General features: G+C 49.5%; 1 protein-coding gene across 1 annotated transcript in view; it reads left to right on the top strand.

Annotated features, from left to right (window-relative positions):
• Window positions 1–22,579, top strand: part of LOC119963804 (zinc finger protein 638-like) — a 182,007-nt gene that overhangs the window by 132,858 nt on the left and 26,570 nt on the right. Inside the window, exons 17-18 of the mRNA XM_038793101.1 lie at window positions 7,122–7,153; window positions 16,916–18,200. Coding sequence (XP_038649029.1) covers window positions 7,122–7,153; window positions 16,916–18,200 — 1,317 coding nt within the window. The remainder of the gene's footprint in view (window positions 1–7,121; window positions 7,154–16,915; window positions 18,201–22,579) is intronic.

The following is a 22,579-nucleotide window of genomic DNA, read 5'->3' on the forward strand; positions in this document are numbered from 1 at the left end:
CCCTGTTCTGAGCAAGGAGGCTGTGTTTTCCGCCGTGCGGGGTGAGGAGGCTTCCCCCCCTCCCCCCCCCCCCCCCCCCCCCCCCCCCCTGTGTAGGTCAAAGAGGCTGCGTTTCACCTCTGTGAAGGAAAAAGACGCTGTGTGTTCCCCTATACCGGGCCAAGAAACTGTTTTTTGCCCCGTGCTGGTTGAGGAGGCTGTGTTTTCCCCCATGCGGGTCAAGGGGGCTGAGCTTACACCCGTGCCGGAAGGAGGCTGTGTCTTCCACCAAGCGGAGCGTGGAGGCTGTTTTTTTTCCCCCTGTGCTGAGCGAGGAGGCTGCGTTTTGCCGGGCCGAGCGAGGAGGCTGCGTTTTGCCGGGCCGAGCGAGGGGGCTGCGTTTTGCCGGGCCGAGCGAGGGGGCTGCGTTTTGCCGCGCTGAGCGAGGAGGCTGCGTTATGCCGTACGCCGAGCGAGGAGGCTGCGTTTTGCCGGGCCGAGCGAGGGGGCTGCGTTTTGCCGGGCCGAGCGAGGGGGCTGCGTTTTGCCGGGCCGAGCGAGGGGGCTGCGCTATGCCGGGTCGAGCGAGGAATCCAGAGGCCCAGGTGAATATTTCAGGGGGCATGGATTCAAATTCCATTATGCAGCTGGTGGAATTTAAATGCAGTCAATTAATTAATAAATCTGCAACTGATAGCTAGTCTCAGTAATGGTGCCATGGAACTAAAAATCCAACTGCTTTACTAATGTTCTTCTGATTTATTAGCACTACTGTGTGATTAAGGTGCTTCTCACTACTAGTGAGGGAAACCAGCGTTTTAACCCCGAAGGAATGTCGCTGTAGACCTAGAGCAATGTGGCTGACTGCACTCTGAATTGCTCCAGCAAGCCACTCGGCTCTACCAAACTGCTACAGAAGTTAAAAAGGAATAAAATCAGGTGGACTACCTGTCATCGATCTAGGCTCAGGGAACAACAAAAGCATCTCCCTCAATCCTGCTCATTAACATCTGGGGGCTTGTGGCAAAATTGGGAGAGCTCACAGATTAGTCAACAGCCTGACATAACCATATTCACTGAATCATAGCTTACAGCCAATGTTCCCGAAGCACCATAGCCATCGTGTTCCACGACAGACACCTGAAGTGGTGGCGCAGTGGTATACAGTTGGGATAAGTTGTCCTGGGAATCTTTGACAATGACTCCAGACCCCAGGAAGTCTCATGGCATCAGGTAAACATGACCAGGAAAACTGGCGATTACCACCTACTGCCTTTTTCCCAGCTAAGGAAGGGAGTGTGGCATAGAAATATTGTTACTGGACAGAGTAATGTTCTGGGAATCCAGGTTCAAATCCCGCCACTGTAGATGGTGATATTTGAATTCAATAAAATAAATCTGGAATTAGAAGTTTAACGGTGATCATTGTCGTAAAAGGCCATCCTTTAGCGAAGGGAACCTTTCGTCCTTACCTGGTCTGGCCTACCTGACTCCAGACCCACAGCAATGTGGTTGACTCTTAACTGTCCCCTCAAGGGCAATTAGGGATTGGCAATAAATGCAAGCACAGCTTGCGATGCCCACGTCTCGTGAGTAAATTTTTTAAAATCCCTACTCCTTCACGTTCAATGCCACTTGGAAGAAGCACATCGGGTGACAAGGGCACAAAATATAGCGGAGGACTAAAATATTCACCACCGACAACAATTAGGTAGCACAGTAGTGGGTGGCTGAGTCTTGAAGAACTGATCAACCCAGACTACGCTTGCGTCAGGTCGTCAGGGAAGCAATAAGAGGGAAAAACAGACTAGACCATCTCACCAACCTTATCTGTCCAGGTGCATCTATCCATGACAATATTAGTAGATGACCACCATACAAAGTCCTGTCTTTACACAGAATACTCTCCCACAGTGCTAAATGTGATAGATTTGGAAAAGATAGAGCAAATCAAAACTGGGCATCCATAAGGTGCTGTGGGCCATCATCAACAAAATTGCATTCAACTACAATCTGTAAACTCATGGCTTGGTATGAAAATGAAATGAACATCGCTGTCACAAGTAGGCTTCAAATTAATTTACTGTGAAAAGCGGCTAGTCGCCATATTCCGGCGCCTGTTCAGGGAGGCTGGTACGGGAATTGAACCATGCTGCTGGCCTACCTTGGTCTGCTTTCAGAGCCAGCGATTTAGCCCAGTGTGCTAAACCAGTCCCTAATGTACCCACGGCTACCATTGCCATCAAGCTGGGGGCTTGGAGAACTTCACTGATGATTGAACTATGTTCAGTACAATTTACAAGGACGCAGATACGGAAGCAGACTGTGTTTATTTGCAGCATGACCTCTGCAATATTCAGGCTTGGGCTGATAAATGGCAAATAGCATTCACCATAACCTTCTTGAGGGCAATTGGGGATGGCCCAGCAGGCACTGCACACATCCCATTAAAGAAAAAAAAACTCTTCAAGGAAATAAGTAGCCTAACATCATTGATTCGGAAAATGCTGGAATTCATCATTAAGGAGGTAGCATAAGGACATTTAGAAAATGTGCAATCTGTGACATGATTTTATGAAAGGGAAATAGCGTTTGACAAATTTATTAAGAGTCCTTTGAGGATATAGCAGGCTGGATAAACATTGGGGAATCAATAGATGTAGTGCATTTAGATTTTCAAAAGGCATTTGATAAGATTCCACATAAAAGGTTGCTATACAAAATAAGAACTGGTGTTGGGCATAATATATTGACATGGATAGATGATTGGCTAACAGGACAGTAAGAAGTCTTACAAAAGCAGGTTCAAGTCCAACAGGTTAGTTTCAAATCACTAGCTTTCGGAGCACTGCTCCTTCCTCAGGTGAATGAAGAGATATGTTGCAGAAACATGTACAGACAAAGTCAAAGATGCAAGACTGCTTTTGAATGCGAGAATTTGCAGGTAATTAAGTCTTTACAGATCCAGAGGTAGGGTAACCCGAGGTGAAATTGTCTCAAACCAGGACAGTTGGTAGGATTTTGCAAGCCCAGGCCAGATGGTGGGGGGTGAATGTATTGCAACATGACTCCAAGGTCCCGATTGAGGCCCTACTCATATGTGCGGAACTTGGCTATAAGTTTCTGCATGGCGATTTTGCGTTGTCGCGCGTCCTGAAGGCCGCCTTGGAGAACGCTTACTCGACTGCTGAAGTGTTCCCGACTGGAAGGGAACATTCCTGCCTGGTGATTGACACGCGATGTCCATTCATCCGTTGTCGCAGCGTCTGCATGGTTTTGCCAATGTACCACGCTTCAGGACATCCATTGCTGCAGTGTATGAGGTAGACCGCGTTGGCTGAGTATGTACAGCGTACCCGGTGGGTGGTGTTCTCACTCGTGTAATGGTGGTACCCATGTCGATGATCTGGTACGTCTTGCAGAGATTGCCATGGCAGGGTTGTGTGGTGCCGTGGTTGCTATTCTGAAGGCTGGATAGTTTGCTGCAAACAAGTGGTTTGTTTGACGCGGCCTTCAACACGTCATCAATGAAGATGAACATCTTGCCAAGGTCATCCCCACACCCCCCACTACTTGCCTTCAAACAACTGCGCAACCTCAAACGAAGGCAGGGAGATTAGAAAAGCATAATATTATTTAAATGGGAGCTTGAACTCTCACATTAATCACAAAGTTAGCATGCAGGTAATTAGGAAGACATGTTGGCCTTAGGGTACAATTCTAAAGGGAATCCAGGAGCAGATGGATAAATCATTGAAGATAGTCGGACAGGTTGAGAACGATGGTTAATAAAACATTGGTATGGCCACATTTGGAGTACTGTGTGCAGTTCTGATTGCCTCATTTTAGGAAGGATGTGGAAGCTTTGGAAAAGGTGCAAAGGAGATTTACCAGGACGTTGCCTGGAATGGAGAGTAGGTCTTACGAGGAAAGGTTGAGGTTGCTAGGCCTTTTCTCATTAGAACGGAGAAGGATGAGGGCCGACTTGATAGAGGTTTATAAGATGATCAGGGGAATAGATAGAGTAGACAGTCAGAGACTTTTTCCCTGGGTGGAACAAACCATTACAAGGGGACATAAATTTAAGGTGAATGGTGGAGGATACAGGGGGGATGTCAGAGTAGGTTCTTTACCCAGACAGTATTGGGGGCATGGAATGCAATGCCTGTGGAAGTAGTTGAGTTGGAAACATAGGGATCTTCAAGCAGCTATTGGATAGGTACATGGATTACGGTTAATGATGGGGTGTAGATTAATTTATTCTTCATCTAGTATAAATCTGTATTAATCATAGAATTTACAGTGCAGAAGGAGGCCATTTGGTCCATCGAGTCTGCCCCGGCTCCTGGAAAGAGCACCCTACCCAAGGTTAACACCTCCACCCTATCCCCATAACCCAGTAACACCACCCAACATTAAGGGCAATTTACCATGTCCAATCCACCTAACTTGCACATCTTTGGACTGTGGGAGGAAACCGGAGCACCAAGAGGAAACCCACGCACACACGGGGAGGATATGCAGACTCCGCACTGACAATGACCCAAGCCGGAATCGAACCTGGGACCCTGGAGCTGTGAAGCGATTGTGCTATCCACAATGCTACCGTGCTGCCCACTAATGTAGTATTGACAGTCATAGAGATCTAGGTGTACAGGTCTACAAGTCGCTGAAAGGGGCAACACATGTGGAAATGGTAGTCAAGAAGGCATACGGCATGCTTGCCTTCATTGGCCGGGGCATTGAGTATAAAAATTGGCAAGTCATATTGCAGCTGAATAGAACCTTAGTTAGGCCACACTGGAGTATAGTGTTCAATTCTGGTCGCCAGGCTACCAGAAGGATGTGGAGGCTTAAGGGAGTGTGCAGAAGAGATTTACCAGGATGTTGTCTGGTATGGAGGGCATTAGCTATGAGGAGCAGTTGAATAAACTCGGTTTGTTCTCACTGGAATGACAGAGGTTGCGGGGCGACCTGATAGAGGTCTACAAAATTATGAGGGGCATAGATAGTGGACAGTCAGAGGCTTTTTCCCAGGGTGGATGGGTTAAGGTGTCCGGGACAAGGTTTAGAGGAGATGTATGAAGCAAGGTTTTGCACAGAGGGTAGTGGGTGCCTGGAACTCGCTGCCGGAGGAGGTGGTGGAAACAGAGACGATAGTGACATTTAAGGGGCATCTTGACAAATACATGAATAGGATAGGAATAGAGGGATACGGAGCAAGGAAGTGTAGAAGATTTTAGTTTATAGACGGGCAGCATGGTCGGCACGGGCTTGGAGGGTCGAAGGGCCTGTTCTGTGCTGTATTTTTCTATGTTTTGTATGGCATTCTGGGTTTTATCAATAGTGGTATAGAGTACAAAAGCAACAAAGTTATGCTGAACCTATAAAAAACACACTGGCATTTATCCAAATTCTACTTCATCTGCCATTGATTTGCCCACTCACTCAACTTGTCCAAATCGCACTGAAGGATTTCTGCATCCTCCTCCCAGCTCACCCTCCCGCCCAGCTTGGTGTCATCTGCAAATTTGGACATATGACATTTTGTTCCCTCATCTAAATCATTAATATATATTGTGAATAGCTGGGGTCCCAGCACCGATCTCTGCTGTACCCCACTAGTCACTGGCTGCCAATTTGAAAAAGACTAATTAATTCCTACACTTTGTTTCTTGTCTGCCAACCAGTTTTCTATCCATCACAGTACGCTGCCCCCAATCCTGTGCGCTTTAATTTTACACGCTAATATTTTATGCAGGACTTGGTCAAAAGCCTTCTGAAAGTCCAAATACACCACATCCACTGGCTCACCTTCATCGATTGTACTAGTTACATCCTCGAAGAATTCCAGTAGATTTGTCAAGCATGATTTCTCCTTCGTAAATAAGGAATAACAAGAGCAAGAAGACACTGATGGGGGTAGTCTGTGTGGGCCCCCTAACAGCAGCTATACTGTGGGATGGCGATTAATCAGGAGATAATGAGGGCATGTAAAAAGGGCAGTACATTAATCATGGGAGACTTTAATCTTCATGTGGCTTGGGAACGGACAGCACAGTGGGTAGCACTGTTGTTTCACAGCTCCAGGGTCCCAGGTTCGATTCCCAGCTTGGGTCATTCTGTGCGGAGTCGGCACGTTCTCTCCGGGTTTCCTCCGGGTGCTCCATTTTGCTCTCATAAGTACCGAAAGCCGTGCTGTTAAGTAATTTGGACCTCTGTGTATCCAAACAAGGCGCTAGAATGTGGTCACTAGGGGATTTTCACAGTAACTTCATTGCAGTGTTAATGGAAGCCTACTTGTGACAAATCCGCCTCTACCCCCCCCCCCCCAAGGCAGTACTTCCCAGACCCTCACCACACTCTGGGTCAAAAAGTTTTTCCTCAAATCTCCCATGGTCCTCCCACCCCTCAACTTGAAATTGTCCGTGCCCCCCCCCCGTAACCGACCATTCAACTAAGGGGCACAGCTGTTCCCTACCCACACTGCCCAGGCCCTTCATAATCTTGTACACCTCGATCAGGTCGCCCCTCAGTCTTCTTGGCTCCAGAGAAAACAACCCAAGCCCCTCCAACCTCTTTCATTACTTCAATGTTCCATGCCATCATGGTGAAGCGCCTCTGCACCTGCTCCAGTGCATTCACGTCCTTCCTATAATGTAGCGACCAAACTTCACAGAGTACTCGAGCTGTGGCCTCACCAAAGTCCTATATAACTCCAACATAACTTCCTTGCTTTTGTAATCTATGCCACGATTGATAAAGGCAAGTGTGCCTATATCTTTTTCACAACCCTATTAACCTGCCCATCTGCCTTCAGAGATCGATTTACAAACACGCCAAGGTCCTATTGTTCCTCAGGACTTCAGCTCAAACTTTGTATGGCTGCAATCCCTGTCCATTATTTTTCACTTTTGCCCACATATCCTGTGGGAGATTGCAGATTGTGTGTCAGTAGCTCATATGCCTGTGCTTTTAAACATCATCACCTCCTGCACTACCTACTTCTCTGGTGAGACTGTTCCATAGTGGCGAACAACAAGCCATCATCGATACAGTCCCCACTCAAATACTATTTTTTAAAAAGTTAGTCACTGGTTTGAGTTGCTAAATTTACTAAAAATGTTATTTTCCTGTCACAGAGTGAAGAAAAAGCAGAAAAGGCTGAGGGGAGGTAAGCATATTTCCAGAATGATTCAGCAAACAGAGGCAAAGTTTGGTGCGTCATAAACTCACTGACCTAATGCAGGTATATGGAGCGGACTGCTGTACTTCTCCATCCCCACCATTGCAGGCATTGACTCACATTAGATAAGTGGTGAATTATCCCCCACACCCTGAGTTAGTCTCTGGCCTTAGGCATGCTCCATGCACTCATTGAGTCAGTGTGTCAGTAGCCTTTCAGCATACCTGCCCTTGTCTGGCACCTAGACAGGCACGTTGCCCAGCGTGGCCTACTGGATGGGGTTTGCTTTCTCCAGGGATGCTCTGTAAAATCGCACTGATCCAGGGCCCGTGGTTGAGATGGGACAGCTCGACAGCGGTTGGAGATGAGCCTTCCTGGTCTCCCTGGTAGAATACGGCACAGGCCAGTGAAACCTCCTGTTGATCTATTGGTTTGGGTGTTTGTGATTCCTGCAACTGTTAAGAGTAACTACTCAGATATTAAACTTATTGCCAGCCGCAGTGTTGGGTATTATTCGCCATTGAAGTGCCAAATCAGATAGTCTGACATACCATTGCACCCAGTTCCGGAATGTGAAAGAACAGTGTGTGATTGCGCCAGAGTCGAAGGACAGTGTGTATGAACCACTGTCGCAGAGTGTGAAAGGTCAGTGTGTGTAACCACTGTCCCAGTGCGTGAAAGGCCAGTGTGTGACTCACAATCCCAGAGTGTGAAAGGACAGTGTGTGACCCACTGTCCCAGAGTGTGAAAGGACAGTTTGTGACCCAGTGTCCCAGAGTGTGAAAGGACAGTGTGTGACCCAGTGTCCCAGAGTGTGAAAGGGCAGTGTGTGACCCACTGTCCCAGAGTGTGAAAGGACAGTGTGTGATCCAGTGTCCCAGAGAGTGAAAGGACAGAGTGTGGCCCACTGTCCCAGTGTGTGACCCACTGTCCCGGAGTGTGAAAGGGCAGTGTGTGACCCAGTGTCCCAGAGTGTGAAAGGACAGTGTGTGACCCAGTGTCCCAGAGTGTGAAAGGACAGTGTGTGACCCACTGACCCAGAGTGTGAAAGGACAGTGTGTGATCCAGTGTCCCAGAGAGTGAAAGGACAGTGGGCGACCCACTGTCCCAGAGTGTGAAAGGACAGTGTGCGACCCACTGTCCCAGAGTGTGAAAGGACAGTGTGTGACCCACTGTCCCAGAGTGTGAAAGGACAGTGTGTGACCCACTGTCCCAGAGTGTGAAAGGACAGTGGGCGACCCACTGTCCCAGAGTGTGAAAGGACAGTGTGTGACCCAAGTCCCAGAGTGTGAAAGGACAGAGTGTGACCCACTGTCCCAGAGTGTGAAAAGATAGTGTGTGACCCAGAGTGTGAAAGGACAGTGTGTGACCCACTGTCCCAGAGTGTGAAAGGACAGTGTGTGACCCACTGTCCCAGAGTGTGAAAGGACAGTGTGTGACCCAGAGTGTGAAAGGACAGTATGTGACCCACTGTCCCAGAGTGTGAAAGGGCAGTGTGTGACCCACTGTCCCAGAGTGTGAAAGGACAGTGTGTGACCCAGTGTCCCAGAATGTGAAAGGACAGTGTGTGACCCAGTGTCCCAGAGTGTGAAAGGACAGTGTGTGACCCACTGTCCCAGAGTGTGAAAGGACAGTGTGTGACCCACTGTCCCAGAGTGTGAAAAGACAGTGTGTGACCCAGTGTCCCAGAGTGTGAAAGGACAGTGTGTGACCCACTGTCCCAGAGTGTGAAAGGACAGTGTGTGTCCCAGAGTGTGAAAAGACAGTGTGTGACCCAGTGTCCCAGAGTGTGAAAGGACAGTGTGTGTCCCAGAGTGTGAAAGGACAGTGTGTGACCCACTGTCCCAGAGTGTGAAAAGATAGTGTGTGACCCAGAGTGTGAAAGGACAGTGTGTGACCCAGTGTCCCAGAGTGAAAAAGGACAGTGTGTGACCCACTGTCCCAGAATGTGAAAGGACAGTGTGTGACCCAGAGTGTGAAAGGACAGTGTGTGACCCAGTGTCCCAGAGTGAAAAAGGACAGTGTGTGACCCACTGTCCCAGAGTGTGAAAGGACAGTGTGTGACCCAGTGTCCCAGAATGTGAAAGGACAGTGTGTGACCCACTGTCCCAGAGTGTGAAAGGACAGTGAGTGACCCACTGTCCCAGAGTGTGAAAGGACAGTGTGTGACCCACTGTCCCAGAGTGTGAAAGGACAGTGTGTGACCCACTGTCCCAGAATGTGAAAGGACAGTGTGTGACCCAGTGTCCCAGAGTGTGAAAGGACAATTTGTGACCCACTGTCCCAGAGTGTGAAAGGACAGTGTGTGACCCAGTGTCCCAGAGTGTGAAAGGACAGTGTGTGACCCACTGTCCCAGAGTGTGAAAGGACAGTGTGTCCCAGAGTGTGAAAGGACAGTGTGCGACCCACTGTCCCAGAGTGTGAAAGGACAGTGTGTGACCCACTGTCCCAGAGTGTGAAAGGACAGTGTGTGACCCAGTGTCCCAGAGTGTGAAAGGACAGTGTGTGACCCACTGTCCCAGAGTGTGAAAGGACAGTGTGCGACCCACTGTCCCAGAGTGTGAAAGGACAGTGTGTGTCCCAGAGTGTGAAAGGACAGTGTGTGACCCACTGTCCCAGACTGTGAAAGGACAGTGTGTGACCCAGAGTGTGAAAGGACAGTGTGTGACCCACTGTCCCAGAATGTGAAAGGACAGTGTGTGACCCAGAGTGTGAAAGGACAGTGTGTGACCCAGTGTCCCAGAGTGAAAAAGGACAGTGTGTGACCCACTGTCCCAGAGTGTGAAAGGACAGTGTGTGACCCACTGTCCCAGAGTGTGAAAGGACAGTGTGTGACCCAGTGTCCCAGAGTGTGAAAGGACAGTGTGTGACCCAGTGTCCCAGAGTGTGAAAGGGCAGTGTGTGACCCAGTGTCCCAGAGTGTGAAAGGAAAGTGTGTGACCCAGTGACCCAGAGTGTGAAAGGACAGTGTGTGACCCACTGTCCCAGAATGTGAAAGGACAGTGTGTGACCCAGAGTGTGAAAGGACAGTGTGTGACCCAGTGTCCCAGAGTGAAAAAGGACAGTGTGTGACCCACTGTCCCAGAGTGTGAAAGGACAGTGTGTGACCCACTGTCCCAGAGTGTGAAAGGACAGTGTGTGACCCAGTGTCCCAGAGTGTGAAAGGACAGTGTGTGACCCAGTGTCCCAGAGTGTGAAAGGACAGTGTGTGACCCAGTGTCCCAGAGTGAAAAAGGACAGTGTGTGACCCACTGTCCCAGAGTGTGAAAGGACAGTGTGTGACCCAGTGTCCCAGAATGTGAAAGGACAGTGTGTGACCCACTGTCCCAGAGTGTGAAAGGACAGTGAGTGACCCACTGTCCCAGAGTGTGAAAGGACAGTGTGTGACCCACTGTCCCAGAGTGTGAAAGGACAGTGTGTGACCCACTGTCCCAGAATGTGAAAGGACAGTGTGTGACCCAGTGTCCCAGAGTGTGAAAGGACAATTTGTGACCCACTGTCCCAGAGTGTGAAAGGACAGTGTGTGACCCAGTGTCCCAGAGTGTGAAAGGACAGTGTGTGACCCACTGTCCCAGAGTGTGAAAGGACAGTGTGTGTCCCAGAGTGTGAAAGGACAGTGTGCGACCCACTGTCCCAGAGTGTGAAAGGACAGTGTGTGACCCAGTGTCCCAGAGTGTGAAAGGAAAGTGTGTGACCCAGTGTCCCAGAGTGTGAAAGGGCAGTGTGTGACCCACTGTCCCAGAGTGTGAAAGGACAGTGTGTGACCCACTGTCCCGGAGTGTGAAAGGACAGTGTGTGACCCACTGACCCAGAGTGTGAAAGGACAGTGTGTGATCCAGTGTCCCAGAGAGTGAAAGGACAGTGGGCGACCCACTGTCCCAGAGTGTGAAAGGACAGTGTGTGACCCAAGTCCCAGAGTGTGAAAGGACAGAGTGTGACCCACTGTCCCAGAGTGTGAAAGTATAGTGTGTGACCCACTGTCCCAGAGTGTGAAAAGATAGTGTGTGACCCAGAGTGTGAAAGGACAGTGTGTGACCCACTGTCCCAGAGTGTGAAAGGACAGTGTGTGACCCACTGTCCCAGAGTGTGAAAGGACAGTGTGTGACCCAGAGTGTGAAAGGACAGTATGTGACCCACTGTCCCAGAGTGTGAAAGGGCAGTGTGTGACCCAGTGTCCCAGAGTGTGAAAGGACAGTGTGTGACCCAGTGTCCCAGAATGTGAAAGGACAGTGTGTGACCCACTGTCCCAGAGTGTGAAAGGACAGTGTGTGACCCAGTGTCCCAGAGTGTGAAAAGACAGTGTGTGACCCAGTGTCCCAGAGTGTGAAAGGACAGTGTGTGACCCACTGTCCCAGAGTGTGAAAGGACAGTGTGTGTCCCAGAGTGTGAAAGGACAGTGTGTGACCCACTGTCCCAGAGTGTGAAAAGATAGTGTGTGACCCAGAGTGTGAAAGGACAGTGTGTGACCCAGTGTCCCAGAGTGTGAAAGGACAGTGTGTGACCCACTGTCCCAGAATGTGAAAGGACAGTGTGTGACCCAGAGTGTGAAAGGACAGTGTGTGACCCAGTGTCCCAGAGTGAAAAGGGACAGTGTGTGACCCACTGTCCCAGAGTGTGAAAGGACAGTGTGTGACCCAGTGTCCCAGAATGTGAAAGGACAGTGTGTGACCCACTGTCCCAGAGTGTGAAAGGACAGTGAGTGACCCACTGTCCCAGAGTGTGAAAGGACAGTGTGTGACCCACTGTCCCAGAGTGTGAAAGGACAGTGTGTGACCCAGTGTCCCAGAGTGAGAAAGGACAGTGTGTGACCCAGTGTCCCAGAGTTTGAAAGGACAGTGTGTGACCCACTGTCCCAGAGTGTGAAAGGGCAGTGTGTGACCCAGTGTCCCAGAGTGTGAAAGGACAGTGTGTGACCCAGTGTCCCAGAATGTGAAAGGACAGTGTGTGACCCACTGTCCCAGAGTGTGAAAGGACAGTGTGTGACCCACTGTCCCAGAGTGTGAAAAGACAGTGTGTGACCCAGTGTCCCAGAGTGTGAAAGGACAGTGTGTGACCCACTGTCCCAGAGTGTGAAAGGACAGTGTGTCCCCCAGAGTGTGAAAGGACAGTGTGTGACCCACTGTCCCAGAGTGTGAAAAGATAGTGTGTGACCCAGAGTGTGAAAGGACAGTGTGTGACCCAGTGTCCCAGAGTGAAAAAGGACAGTGTGTGACCCACTGTCCCAGAGTGTGAAAGGACAGTGTGTGACCCACTGTCCCAGAATGTGAAAGGACAGTGTGTGACCCAGTGTCCCAGAGTGTGAAAGGACAATTTGTGACCCACTGTCCCAGAGTGTGAAAGGACAGTGTGTGACCCAGTGTCCCAGAGTGTGAAAGGACAGTGTGTGACCCAGTGTCCCAGAGTGAGAAAGGACAGTGTGTGACCCAAGTCCCAGAGTGTGAAAGGACAGTGGGCGACCCACTGTCCCAGAGTGTGAAAGGACAGTGTGCGACCCACTGTCCCAGAGTGTGAAAGGACAGTGTGCGACCCACTGTCCCAGAGTGTGAAAGGACAGTGTGTGACCCAAGTCCCAGAGTGTGAAAGGACAGTGTGTGACCCACTGTCCCAGAGTGTGAAAGTATAGTGTGTGACCCACTGTCCCAGAGTGTGAAAAGATAGTGTGTGACCCAGAGTGTGAAAGGACCGTGTGTGACCCAGTGTCCCAGAGTGTGAAAGGACAGTGTGTGACCCACTGTCCCAGAGTGTGAAAGGACAGTGTGTGACCCACTGTCCCAGAGTGTGAAAGGACAGTGTGTGACCCAGAGTGTGAAAGGACAGTGTGTGACCCACTGTCCCAGAGTGTGAAAGGACAGTGTGTGACCCAGAGTGTGAAAGGACAGTGTGTGACCCACTGTCCCAGAGTGTGAAAAGACAGTGTGTGACCCACTGTCCCAGAGTGTGAAAAGACAGTGTGTGACCCAGTGTCCCAGAGTGTGAAAGGACAGTGTGTGACCCACTGTCCCAGAGTGTGAAAGGACAGTGTGTGACCCACTGTCCCAGAATGTGAAAGGACAGTGTGTGACCCAGAGTGTGAAAGGACAGTGTGTGACCCAGTGTCCCAGAGTGTGAAAGGACAGTGTGTGACCCAATGTCCCAGAGTGTGAAAGGACAGTGTGTGACCCAGAGTGTGAAAGGACAGAGTGTGACCCAGTGTCCCAGAGTGTGAAAGGACAGTGTGTGACCCACTGTCCCAGAATGTGAAAGGACAGTGTGTGACCCACTGTCCCAGAGTGTGAAAGGACAGTGTGTGACCCAGTGTCCCAGAGTGTGAAAGGACAGTGTGTGACCCAGAGTGTGAAAGGACAGTGTGTGACCCAGTGTCCCAGAGTGTGAAAGGACAGTGTGTGACCCACTGTCCCAGAGTGTGAAAGGACAGTGTGTGACCCAGTGTCCCAGAGTGTGAAAGGACAGTGTGTGACCCAGAGTGTGAAAGGACAGTGTGTGACCCAGTGTCCCAGAGTGTGAAAGGACAGTGTGTGACCCACTGTCCCAGAGTGTGAAAGGACAGTGTGTGACCCAGTGTCCCAGAGTGTGAAAGGACAGTGTGTGACCCAGAGTGTGAAAGGACAGTGTGTGACCCACTGTCCCAGAGTGTGAAAGGACAGTGTGTGACCCACTGTCCCAGAGTGTGAAAGGACAGTGTGTGACCCAGTGTCCCAGAGTGTGAAAGGACAGTGTGTGACCCAGTGTCCCAGAGTGTGAAAGGACAGTGTGTGACCCACTGTCCCAGAGTGTGAAAGGACAGTGTGTGACCCAGTGTCCCAGAATGTGAAAGGACAGTGTGTGACCCACTGTCCCAGAGTGTGAAAGGACAGTGAGTGACCCACTGTCCCAGAGTGTGAAAGGACAGTGTGTGACCCACTGTCCCAGAGTGTGAAAGGACAGTGTGTGACCCACTGTCCCAGAATGTGAAAGGACAGTGTGTGACCCAGTGTCCCAGAGTGTGAAAGGACAATTTGTGACCCACTGTCCCAGAGTGTGAAAGGACAGTGTGTGACCCAGTGTCCCAGAGTGTGAAAGGACAGTGTGTGACCCAGTGTCCCAGAGTGAGAAAGGACAGTGTGTGACCCAAGTCCCAGAGTGTGAAAGGACAGTGGGCGACCCACTGTCCCAGAGTGTGAAAGGGCAGTGTGTGACCCACTCTCCCAGAGTGTGAAAGGACAGTGTGCGACCCACTGTCCCAGAGTGTGAAAGGACAGTGTGCGACCCACTGTCCCAGAGTGTGAAAGGACCGTGTGTGACCCAGTGTCCCAGAGTGTGAAAGGACAGTGTGTGACCCAGTGTCCCAGAGTGTGAAAGGACAGTGTGTGACCCAGTGTCCCAGAGTTTGAAAGGACAGTGTGTGACCCACTGTCCCAGAGTGTGAAAGGGCAGTGTGTGACCCAGTGTCCCAGAATGTGAAAGGACAGTGTGTGACCCACTGTCCTGGAGTGTGAAAGGACAGTGTGTGACCCACTGTCCCAGAGTGTGAAAAGACAGTGTGTGACCCAGTGTCCCAGAGTGTGAAAGGACAGTGTGTGACCCACTGTCCCAGAGTGTGAAAGGACAGTGTGTGTCCCAGAGTGTGAAAGGACAGTGTGTGACCCACTGTCCCAGAATGTGAAAGGACAGTGTGTGACCCAGAGTGTGAAAGGACAGTGTTTGACCCAGTGTCCCAGAGTGTGAAAGGACAGTGTGTGACCCAGTGTCCGAGAGTGTGAAAGGACAGTGTGTGACCCACTGTCCCAGAGTGTGAAAGGACAGTGTGTGACCCACTGTCCCAGAGTGTGAAAGGACAGTGTGTGACCCACTGTCCCAGAATGTGAAAGGACAGTGTGTGACCCAGTGTCCCAGAGTGTGAAAGGACAATTTGTGACCCACTGTCCCAGAGTGTGAAAGGACAGTGTGTGACCCAGTGTCCCAGAGTGTGAAAGGACAGTGGGCGACCCACTGTCCCAGAGTGTGAAAGGACAGTGTGTGACCCAGAGTGTGAAAGGACAGTGTGTGACCCAGTGTCCCAGAGTGAGAAAGGACAGTGTGTGACCCAAGTCCCAGAGTGTGAAAGGACAGTGGGCGACCCACTGTCCCAGAGTGTGAAAGGACAGTGTGCGACCCACTGTCCCAGAGTGTGAAAGGACAGTGTGCGACCCACTGTCCCAGAGTGTGAAAGGACAGTGTGTGACCCACTGTCGCAGAGTGTGAAAGGACAGTGTGTGACCCACTGTCGCAGAGTGTGAAAGGACAGTGTGTGACCCACTGTCCCAGAGTGTGAAAAGATAGTGTGTGACCCAGAGTGTGAAAGGACAGTGTGTGACCCAGAGTGTGAAAGGACAGTGTGTGACCCAGTGTCCCAGAGTGTGAAAGGACAGTGTGTGACCCACTGTCCCAGAGTGTGAAAGGACAGTGTGTGACCCAGAGTGTGAAAGGACAGTGTGTGACCCACTGTCCCAGAGTGTGAAAGGACAGTGTGTGACCCAGAGTGTGAAAGGACAGTGTGTGACCCAGTGTCCCAGAGTGTGAAAGGACAGTGTGTGACCCACTGTCCCAGAGTGTGAAAGGCCAGTGTGTGTCCCAGAGTGTGAAAGGACAGTGTGTGACCCACTGTCCCAGAGTGTGAAAGGACAGTGTGTGACCCACTGTCCCAGAATGTGAAAGGACAGTGTGTGACCCAGAGTGTGAAAGGACAGTGTGTGACCCAGTGTCCCAGAGTGTGAAAGGACAGTGTGTGACCCAGAGTGTGAAAGGACAGTGTGTGACCCAGTGTCCCAGAGTGTGAAAGGACAGTGTGTGACCCAGTGTCCCAGAGTGTGAAAGGACAGTGTGTGACCCACTGTCCCAGAGTGTGAAAGGACAGTGTGTGACCCAGAGTGTGAAAGGACAGTGTGTGACCCACTGTCCCAGAGTGTGAAAAGACAGTGTGTGTCCCAGAGTGTGAAAGGACAGTGTGTGACCCACTGTCCCAGAGTGTGAAAGGCCAGTGTGTGTCCCAGAGTGTGAAAGGACAGTGTGTGACCCACTGTCCCAGAGTGTGAAAGGACAGTGTGTGACCCACTGTCCCAGAATGTGAAAGGACAGTGTGTGACCCAGAGTGTGAAAGGACAGTGTGTGACCCAGTGTCCCAGAGTGTGAAAGGACAGAGTGTGAAAGGACAGTGTGTGACCCAGTGTCCCAGAGTGTGAAAGGACAGTGTGTGACCCACTGTCCCAGAGTGTGAAAGGACAGTGTGTGACCCAGAGTGTGAAAGGACAGTGTGTGACCCACTGTCCCTGAGTGTGAAAAGACAGTGTGTGTCCCAGAGTGTGAAAGGACAGTGTGTGACCCACTGTCCCAGAGTGTGAAAGGGCAGTGTGTGACCCAGTGTCCCAGAATGTGAAAGGACAGTGTGTGACCCAGTGTCCCAGAGTGTGAAAGGACAGTGTGTGACCCAGTGTCCCAGAGTTTGAAAGGACAGTGTGTGACCCACTGTCCCAGAGTGTGAAAGGACAGTGTGTGACCCACTGTCCCAGAGTGTGAAAGGACAGTGTGTGACCCAGTGTCCCAGAGTGTGAAAGGACAATGTGTGAGACCCGGGTCCCAGAGTGTGAAAGACTATGAAGGAAATGGCACATGAGTCATTTCCCCAGAGTTTGAAAACAATGTATGGCCCATGTTCCCTGAGTGTGAAAGGCCACTTTGTGACCCACCGCCCCATCCACTCTGTGCAAATATTCATGAATGCTTTTGTTCTTTTAGCTCTGATACCACGGCTGAGTCTGAAGCAATGGAGGTACAAACATCTGGATCTGCAGAGTCTAAACAGGTAGAAAAGACTGAAATGAATGAAGAGAAAGCAGGCAAGACTCTGAGTGACCAAACTACAAAAGATTCTGCAAAGCTGACAGTGGTGGTGACGCCTGCTACAGAGATGGTAACAAAGACAGCAGCAGAGGCAACGACTCAGAATCCTGTCACAGCAACAGTCAGTGAGCCATCTGCCTCCCTGAACCCTTCTGTTGGCACTGCTAATGCTAAAAATACACCACTCACCACAAAATCACCCACCCCAATCACTGCTGAGAAGACTGCAGTCTCAAATTTAGCTGGTGCCAACCCACTTGGAAAACCAGCCCCGGCAAGTGGAAATGCGCCATCCCAACCTGAGGGAGCTGCCTCCAGTACAGCTGCTAAACCTGCATTGATGCCCACAAAACATGCTGCAGCTGCCACAGGTACTGCCACCAAGTCTGCTGTGAATGTGGGCACCAAACCAACACAAACTACATCCAGCGCAACCCCTCTGAATGTAGTGACTAAGCCAGTCACTGCGAGCTTGGCCACCAAACCGAGCCAGACTTCAACCAGTGCAGCAACCAAACCATCTCTAGCCACCGGCAGTGCAACCACCAAGTCCTCTGCAGCTGGAGTGAATGTCGCCTCTAAATCTACAGCTGCTGCCAGCAAGCCAGTCCAAGCAGCCTCTAAACCCACGCAGGCTGCCACCCCTAAGTCCACTGCTGCTAATGCAGCTGCGAAGGCACTGTCGCCAGCTACTGGTGTAGTGACCAAACCAACATCAACCACCAGCAATGTAGCAAGTAGTCCCAGCACCACATGTGAAACTACTCCATCTGTGTCAGCTGCAGAGGGGGCCAGCCCGCAAACAGCTGCTACCCTTCCTTCAGCCATTGGAGCAGCAGAAAAGGCTTCCCCATCGCCACCTAAAACCTCAGTACCACCCCCCACCGGCACCAAAACTGCACCGTTAAAGTCTGCAGTGGCAAAATCAGGAAGCAGAGAAAGCAGTGCTTCAAAATCGAACGGGAAGAAATTTGTTCTTGTTAAAAAGGATAATTTAATGAAGGAGCCTATTAAACCCAGCACACCAGCTCCAGGTCGAAGTACGTCCAGGGACCGCTCCAACAAAGAAGGAACAACAAAGAGCTTCTTGCATCAGAAGGAGAAAGATTCCAGGCCTGAGCGCAGGCACATGTCTCAGTATCTGCGGGACAAGGAGTATAAATCGTTCAGCAGGAGCAAGGTAAATGTTTGAAAACAGATGTTCCCAGGGTTATGAGCATGCACGTGGTGTCCCTCAAAGCCACTGTTGGCTGTGTAAAGGAGCATCTAACATTAGAAAAACAGGTTGTTCGATGTCTCCTCACTACGGGCGGCGCAGTGGCTAGCACTGCTGCCTCATGGCGCCGTGGACTCTGGTAACTCCACACAGTCCTGGATCACTGGCCATGTGGAGTTTGCGCATTCTCCCCATGTCTGCGTGGGCTCGTTCCCCACAACCTAAAACAATTTGCAGTGTAGGTGTATTGGCCACGCTAAATTGCCCCTTAAAACAATTCGGTACTGTAAATTTATAAATAAAAAAAGGTGTCTCCTCACTACAAGCAGTACTGAAATATTACTGTTACAAAGGCAGAATTTCTTTCTGCTGCCCCAGCCCTTGCATAGTGGCTTACTGATTCTCTTCTGGCTGGTGTTCATTCTCCTCATACTCCTTAGGTTTGAGCAAAAGCCAAGAGGGAGGCTTCAATATCTGTTACACTAACACCAGGGGGGAATTTAACAGATAAGAATGAGAAAATGTGTTAAACAAAGAGCTAGTAACTGGTTGGATGTAGGAGAAAGAGCATGTTGGAATAAAGGGAATGTTTTGATTGTTGGGACTCAGCTTTTGACATTCTTAGCAAAGACTTGGATAATAGATTGAGTTTTGCATGCAGTTTTGCAGGTGACATCAGGTTAGGAGGTGCAGTCAGAAGTGTGGATGAGAGCAGGAAGTTGGAAAGAGACAATGAGACACATGTCTGAGGGTCTATGAGAAAGTCAAATGCGGATGTCTGTGACTGTCACTGTGGTAAACGTCTCCTTTCTGATCTCTGTGCAGCTTTTGATACGATTGACCAAGCCATTCTCCTTGAACACCTCTTCTCATTGAACTAGGTGGCTTCTCTTCCCACTTGCCACTCTGTTATATCTTCAAAGGATCTGCCCTTCATTCCCTCCTATTTCTTAGATCTTTGCAGCCCCTTGGCCACATTGTCTGACAGGCATGTCAGTTTTCACAAGTACACTAATGACATCCAGCCTCTCCTTCACCACCTTTCTTGACCCCTGCACTCTCTAAAGTGTCAATTTGTTTGTCCAACATCTAGCACTGGATGAGTAGAAATTTTCTCCAACTGGATATTGGGAAGAAGTTTGCTCAAGTCTTTGGTCTCTGCCACCGACTCCATTCCCTGTCTCCTGATTCAATTCCTCTTCCTGGCCATTGTCTTGAAGCTGAACCAGACTGAAACCTCGTATCAGATTTGACCCCATGATAAGCCACAGATCAGATATCCATGTCACCACTTTCTGTAACTTTGCTCCTGCCTCAGTTCACATGCTATAACCCTCATCCATGCTTTGACCATGGCCCCTTCCCATCGTCCAGCTCCATAAACAAAGCTCCTGCTCCTTATTTTCGTGGCCTTATTTCTGTTGCTTATCTCAGTAATTTCCTCCAGCACCATGACCAGTTGTTGTGTGCAGCCAGTTATTTCAGTGCTATAGTCCTTTTACATTTTGTCGTGTGGTGTGCATGGATTATGTTTCAGTCAAATGAGACCTGTAAGACATCTTCCGGGCTGATGCACAGCCACGCATGTGTGCACCCTCCGATGTATCTATTCACTAATTCATTGCTTTACCATTGGTGGCTATGCTGTGAGATGTCAAAGCCTTGTACTCTAGAATTCCCATCCTAAATTTCTTTGCCTCCTTTAAGATGCTTCTTAATTCAATTCATTTCAATAGCATTTTAACCATAAACCAATCTCTAACCAGTCTTTTGATCACTGCTCCTTATGTTGCTGGGGCTGACTATGTTGAAGGCAGTATTTAAGGTACCGAAGAAGAGTCATAGGGACTCGAAACAATAACTATTTCTCTCTCCACAGATGCTGCCGGACCTGCTGAGTTTTTTCCAGTGTTGATCTGTTTTTGTTCAGATTTCCAGCTTCCACAGAATTTTGGTTTTTCAGTATAAGCTGTTGTGATGTCGTTTCTGTGTTGTCCTGTGTCCCATCATGTCCAGAGCACAGGAACATGTCATTTATCCTATGTTATTCCATCAGCATGTTCTTCTATTTCTTTTTTCCTGGTGTTTATCCAGCTTCTTTGCAAAATGCATCATGCCATTTGCCTCATCTTTTTTCATTTAATCTTTATTATTGTCACAAGTAGGCTTACATTAATAATAATCTTTATTATTGTCACAAGTAGGCTTACATTAACACTACAATGAAGTTACTATGAAAAGCCCCTAGTTGCCACATTTCGGCGCCTGTTCGGGTACATGGAGGGAGAATTTAGCACTTCTTTCAGGACTTGTGGGTGGAAAGTGAAGCACCCGGAGGAAACCCACGCAGACACAGAGAGAACATGCCGACTCCGCATAGACAGTGACCCAAGCCGAGAATCGAACCTGGGTCCCTGGCGCTGGGAAGAAAGTGCTAACCACTCTGCTACCGTGCTGCCCGTCATGATTAGTCATCCCTTATAGGAAGTTACACATTTTTGCTGATCTTTAAATAAAGCAGCTTTTCCTGAATTCCTTCTTGTAACATCTACATTTATGATCTAGTTTTACATTCTGTAACTATCGCCCCAGTCTGTTCAGCTTTTTTTGATAGGTTTAATTGCTCACTAAGGCACCATCTTGGTTACATTTTTTTGTCCCTGTTTTTTAATATTCTCTCATGGGGTGTGAGCATCACCCGCAAGGTCATTTTCTTGCCATTCCTGATTGCCCTTAAATTAATTATAGCAGTTAAAGGGTCAACCACGTTGCTGTGGGTCTGGAGTCACTTATGGCCAGACTGGGTAAGGATGACAGATTTCCTACCATAAAGTACAGACAAACGCAAGAATTAGGAGCAGGAATAGGCCACATGTCCCCTCGAGAGTGGCTGATGTGATTGTAAATGCCCATCTACTCTTGATAAACTTTCAACAATTGATAGTTACTGAGACACGGTGAATTGAATTTAAAATGCCACCAGCTGTCGTGGTGTGCTTGACCCCCATGTCCCCAGAGCATTAGGCTGGACCGCAGGATTACCAGCCCAATGCTATTACCACTAGGGGCTGGTTTACCCCAGTAGGCTAAACAGCTGGCCTGTAATGCTGAACGAGACCAGCAGAGCGGGTTCAATTTCCGTACCGACCTCCCCGAATAAGTGCCGGAATATGGCAACTAGGGACTTTCCACAGTAACTTCATTGAAGCCTACTTGTGCCAATAAGCGATTACTATTATTACTATTACTACGCAAGCATCGACATCCACTATTTCCAATACCATAAACATACATAGAAAATAGAAGCAGGAGGAGGCCATTCAGCCCTTCGAACTTGCCCCACCATTCATTATGATCATGGCTGATCATCAAGGTCAATACCCTGATTTCCCCCGCCCACCCCACCCCATATCCCCTGAACCCAATAGAGCAGGGACAGGAATGGTTGTTCCAGGTGCCGGGGTTTAGATATTTCAGTAAGCTCAGGGAAGGTGGTAAAAGAGGGGGAGGGGTGGCATTGTTAGTCAAGGAGAGTATTACGGTGGCAGAAAGGACGTTTGATGAAGTCTTGTCTACTGAGGTAGTATGGGCTGAGGTTAGAAACAGGAAAGGAGAGGTCACCCTGTTAGGGATTTTCTATAGGCCTCCGAAAAGTTCCAGAGATGTAGAGGAAAGGATTGCAAAGATGATTCTGGATAGGAGCGAAAGTAACAGGGTAGTTGTTATGGGGGACTTTAACTTTCCAAATATTGACTGGAAACGCTATAGTTCGAGTACCTTAGATGGGTCTGTTTTTGTCCAATGTGTGCAGGAGGGTTTCCTGATGCAGTATGTAGATAGGCCAACGAGAGGCGAGGCCGTATTGGATTTGGTACTGGGTAATGAACCAGGACAGGTGTTAGATTTGGAGGTAGGTGAGCACTTCGGTGATGGTGACCACAATTCGATTACGTTTACTTTAGTGATGGATAGGGATAGGCATATACCACAGGGCAAGAGTTATATCTGAGAGAAAGGCAATTATGATGCGACTTAGGATGCATCGGATGGGGAGGGAAACTGCAGGGGATGGGCACAATGGAAATGTGGAGCTTGTTCAAAGAACAGCTACTGCGTGTCCTTGATAAGTATGTACCTGTCAGGCAGGGAGGAAGTGGTTGAGCGAGGGAACCGTGGTTTACTAAAGTAGTTGAAACACTTGTCAAGAAGAAGAAGGAGGCTTATGTAAAGATGAGACGTGAAGGTTCAGTTAGGGCGCTCGAGAGTTACAAGTTAGCTAGGAAGGACCTAAAGAGAGAGCTAAGAAGAGCCAGGAGGGGACATGAGAAGTCTTTGGCAGGTTT

The sequence above is a fragment of the Scyliorhinus canicula genome, chromosome 3, assembly GCF_902713615.1.
Source record: "Scyliorhinus canicula chromosome 3, sScyCan1.1, whole genome shotgun sequence".
Lineage (NCBI taxonomy): Eukaryota > Metazoa > Chordata > Chondrichthyes > Carcharhiniformes > Scyliorhinidae > Scyliorhinus > Scyliorhinus canicula.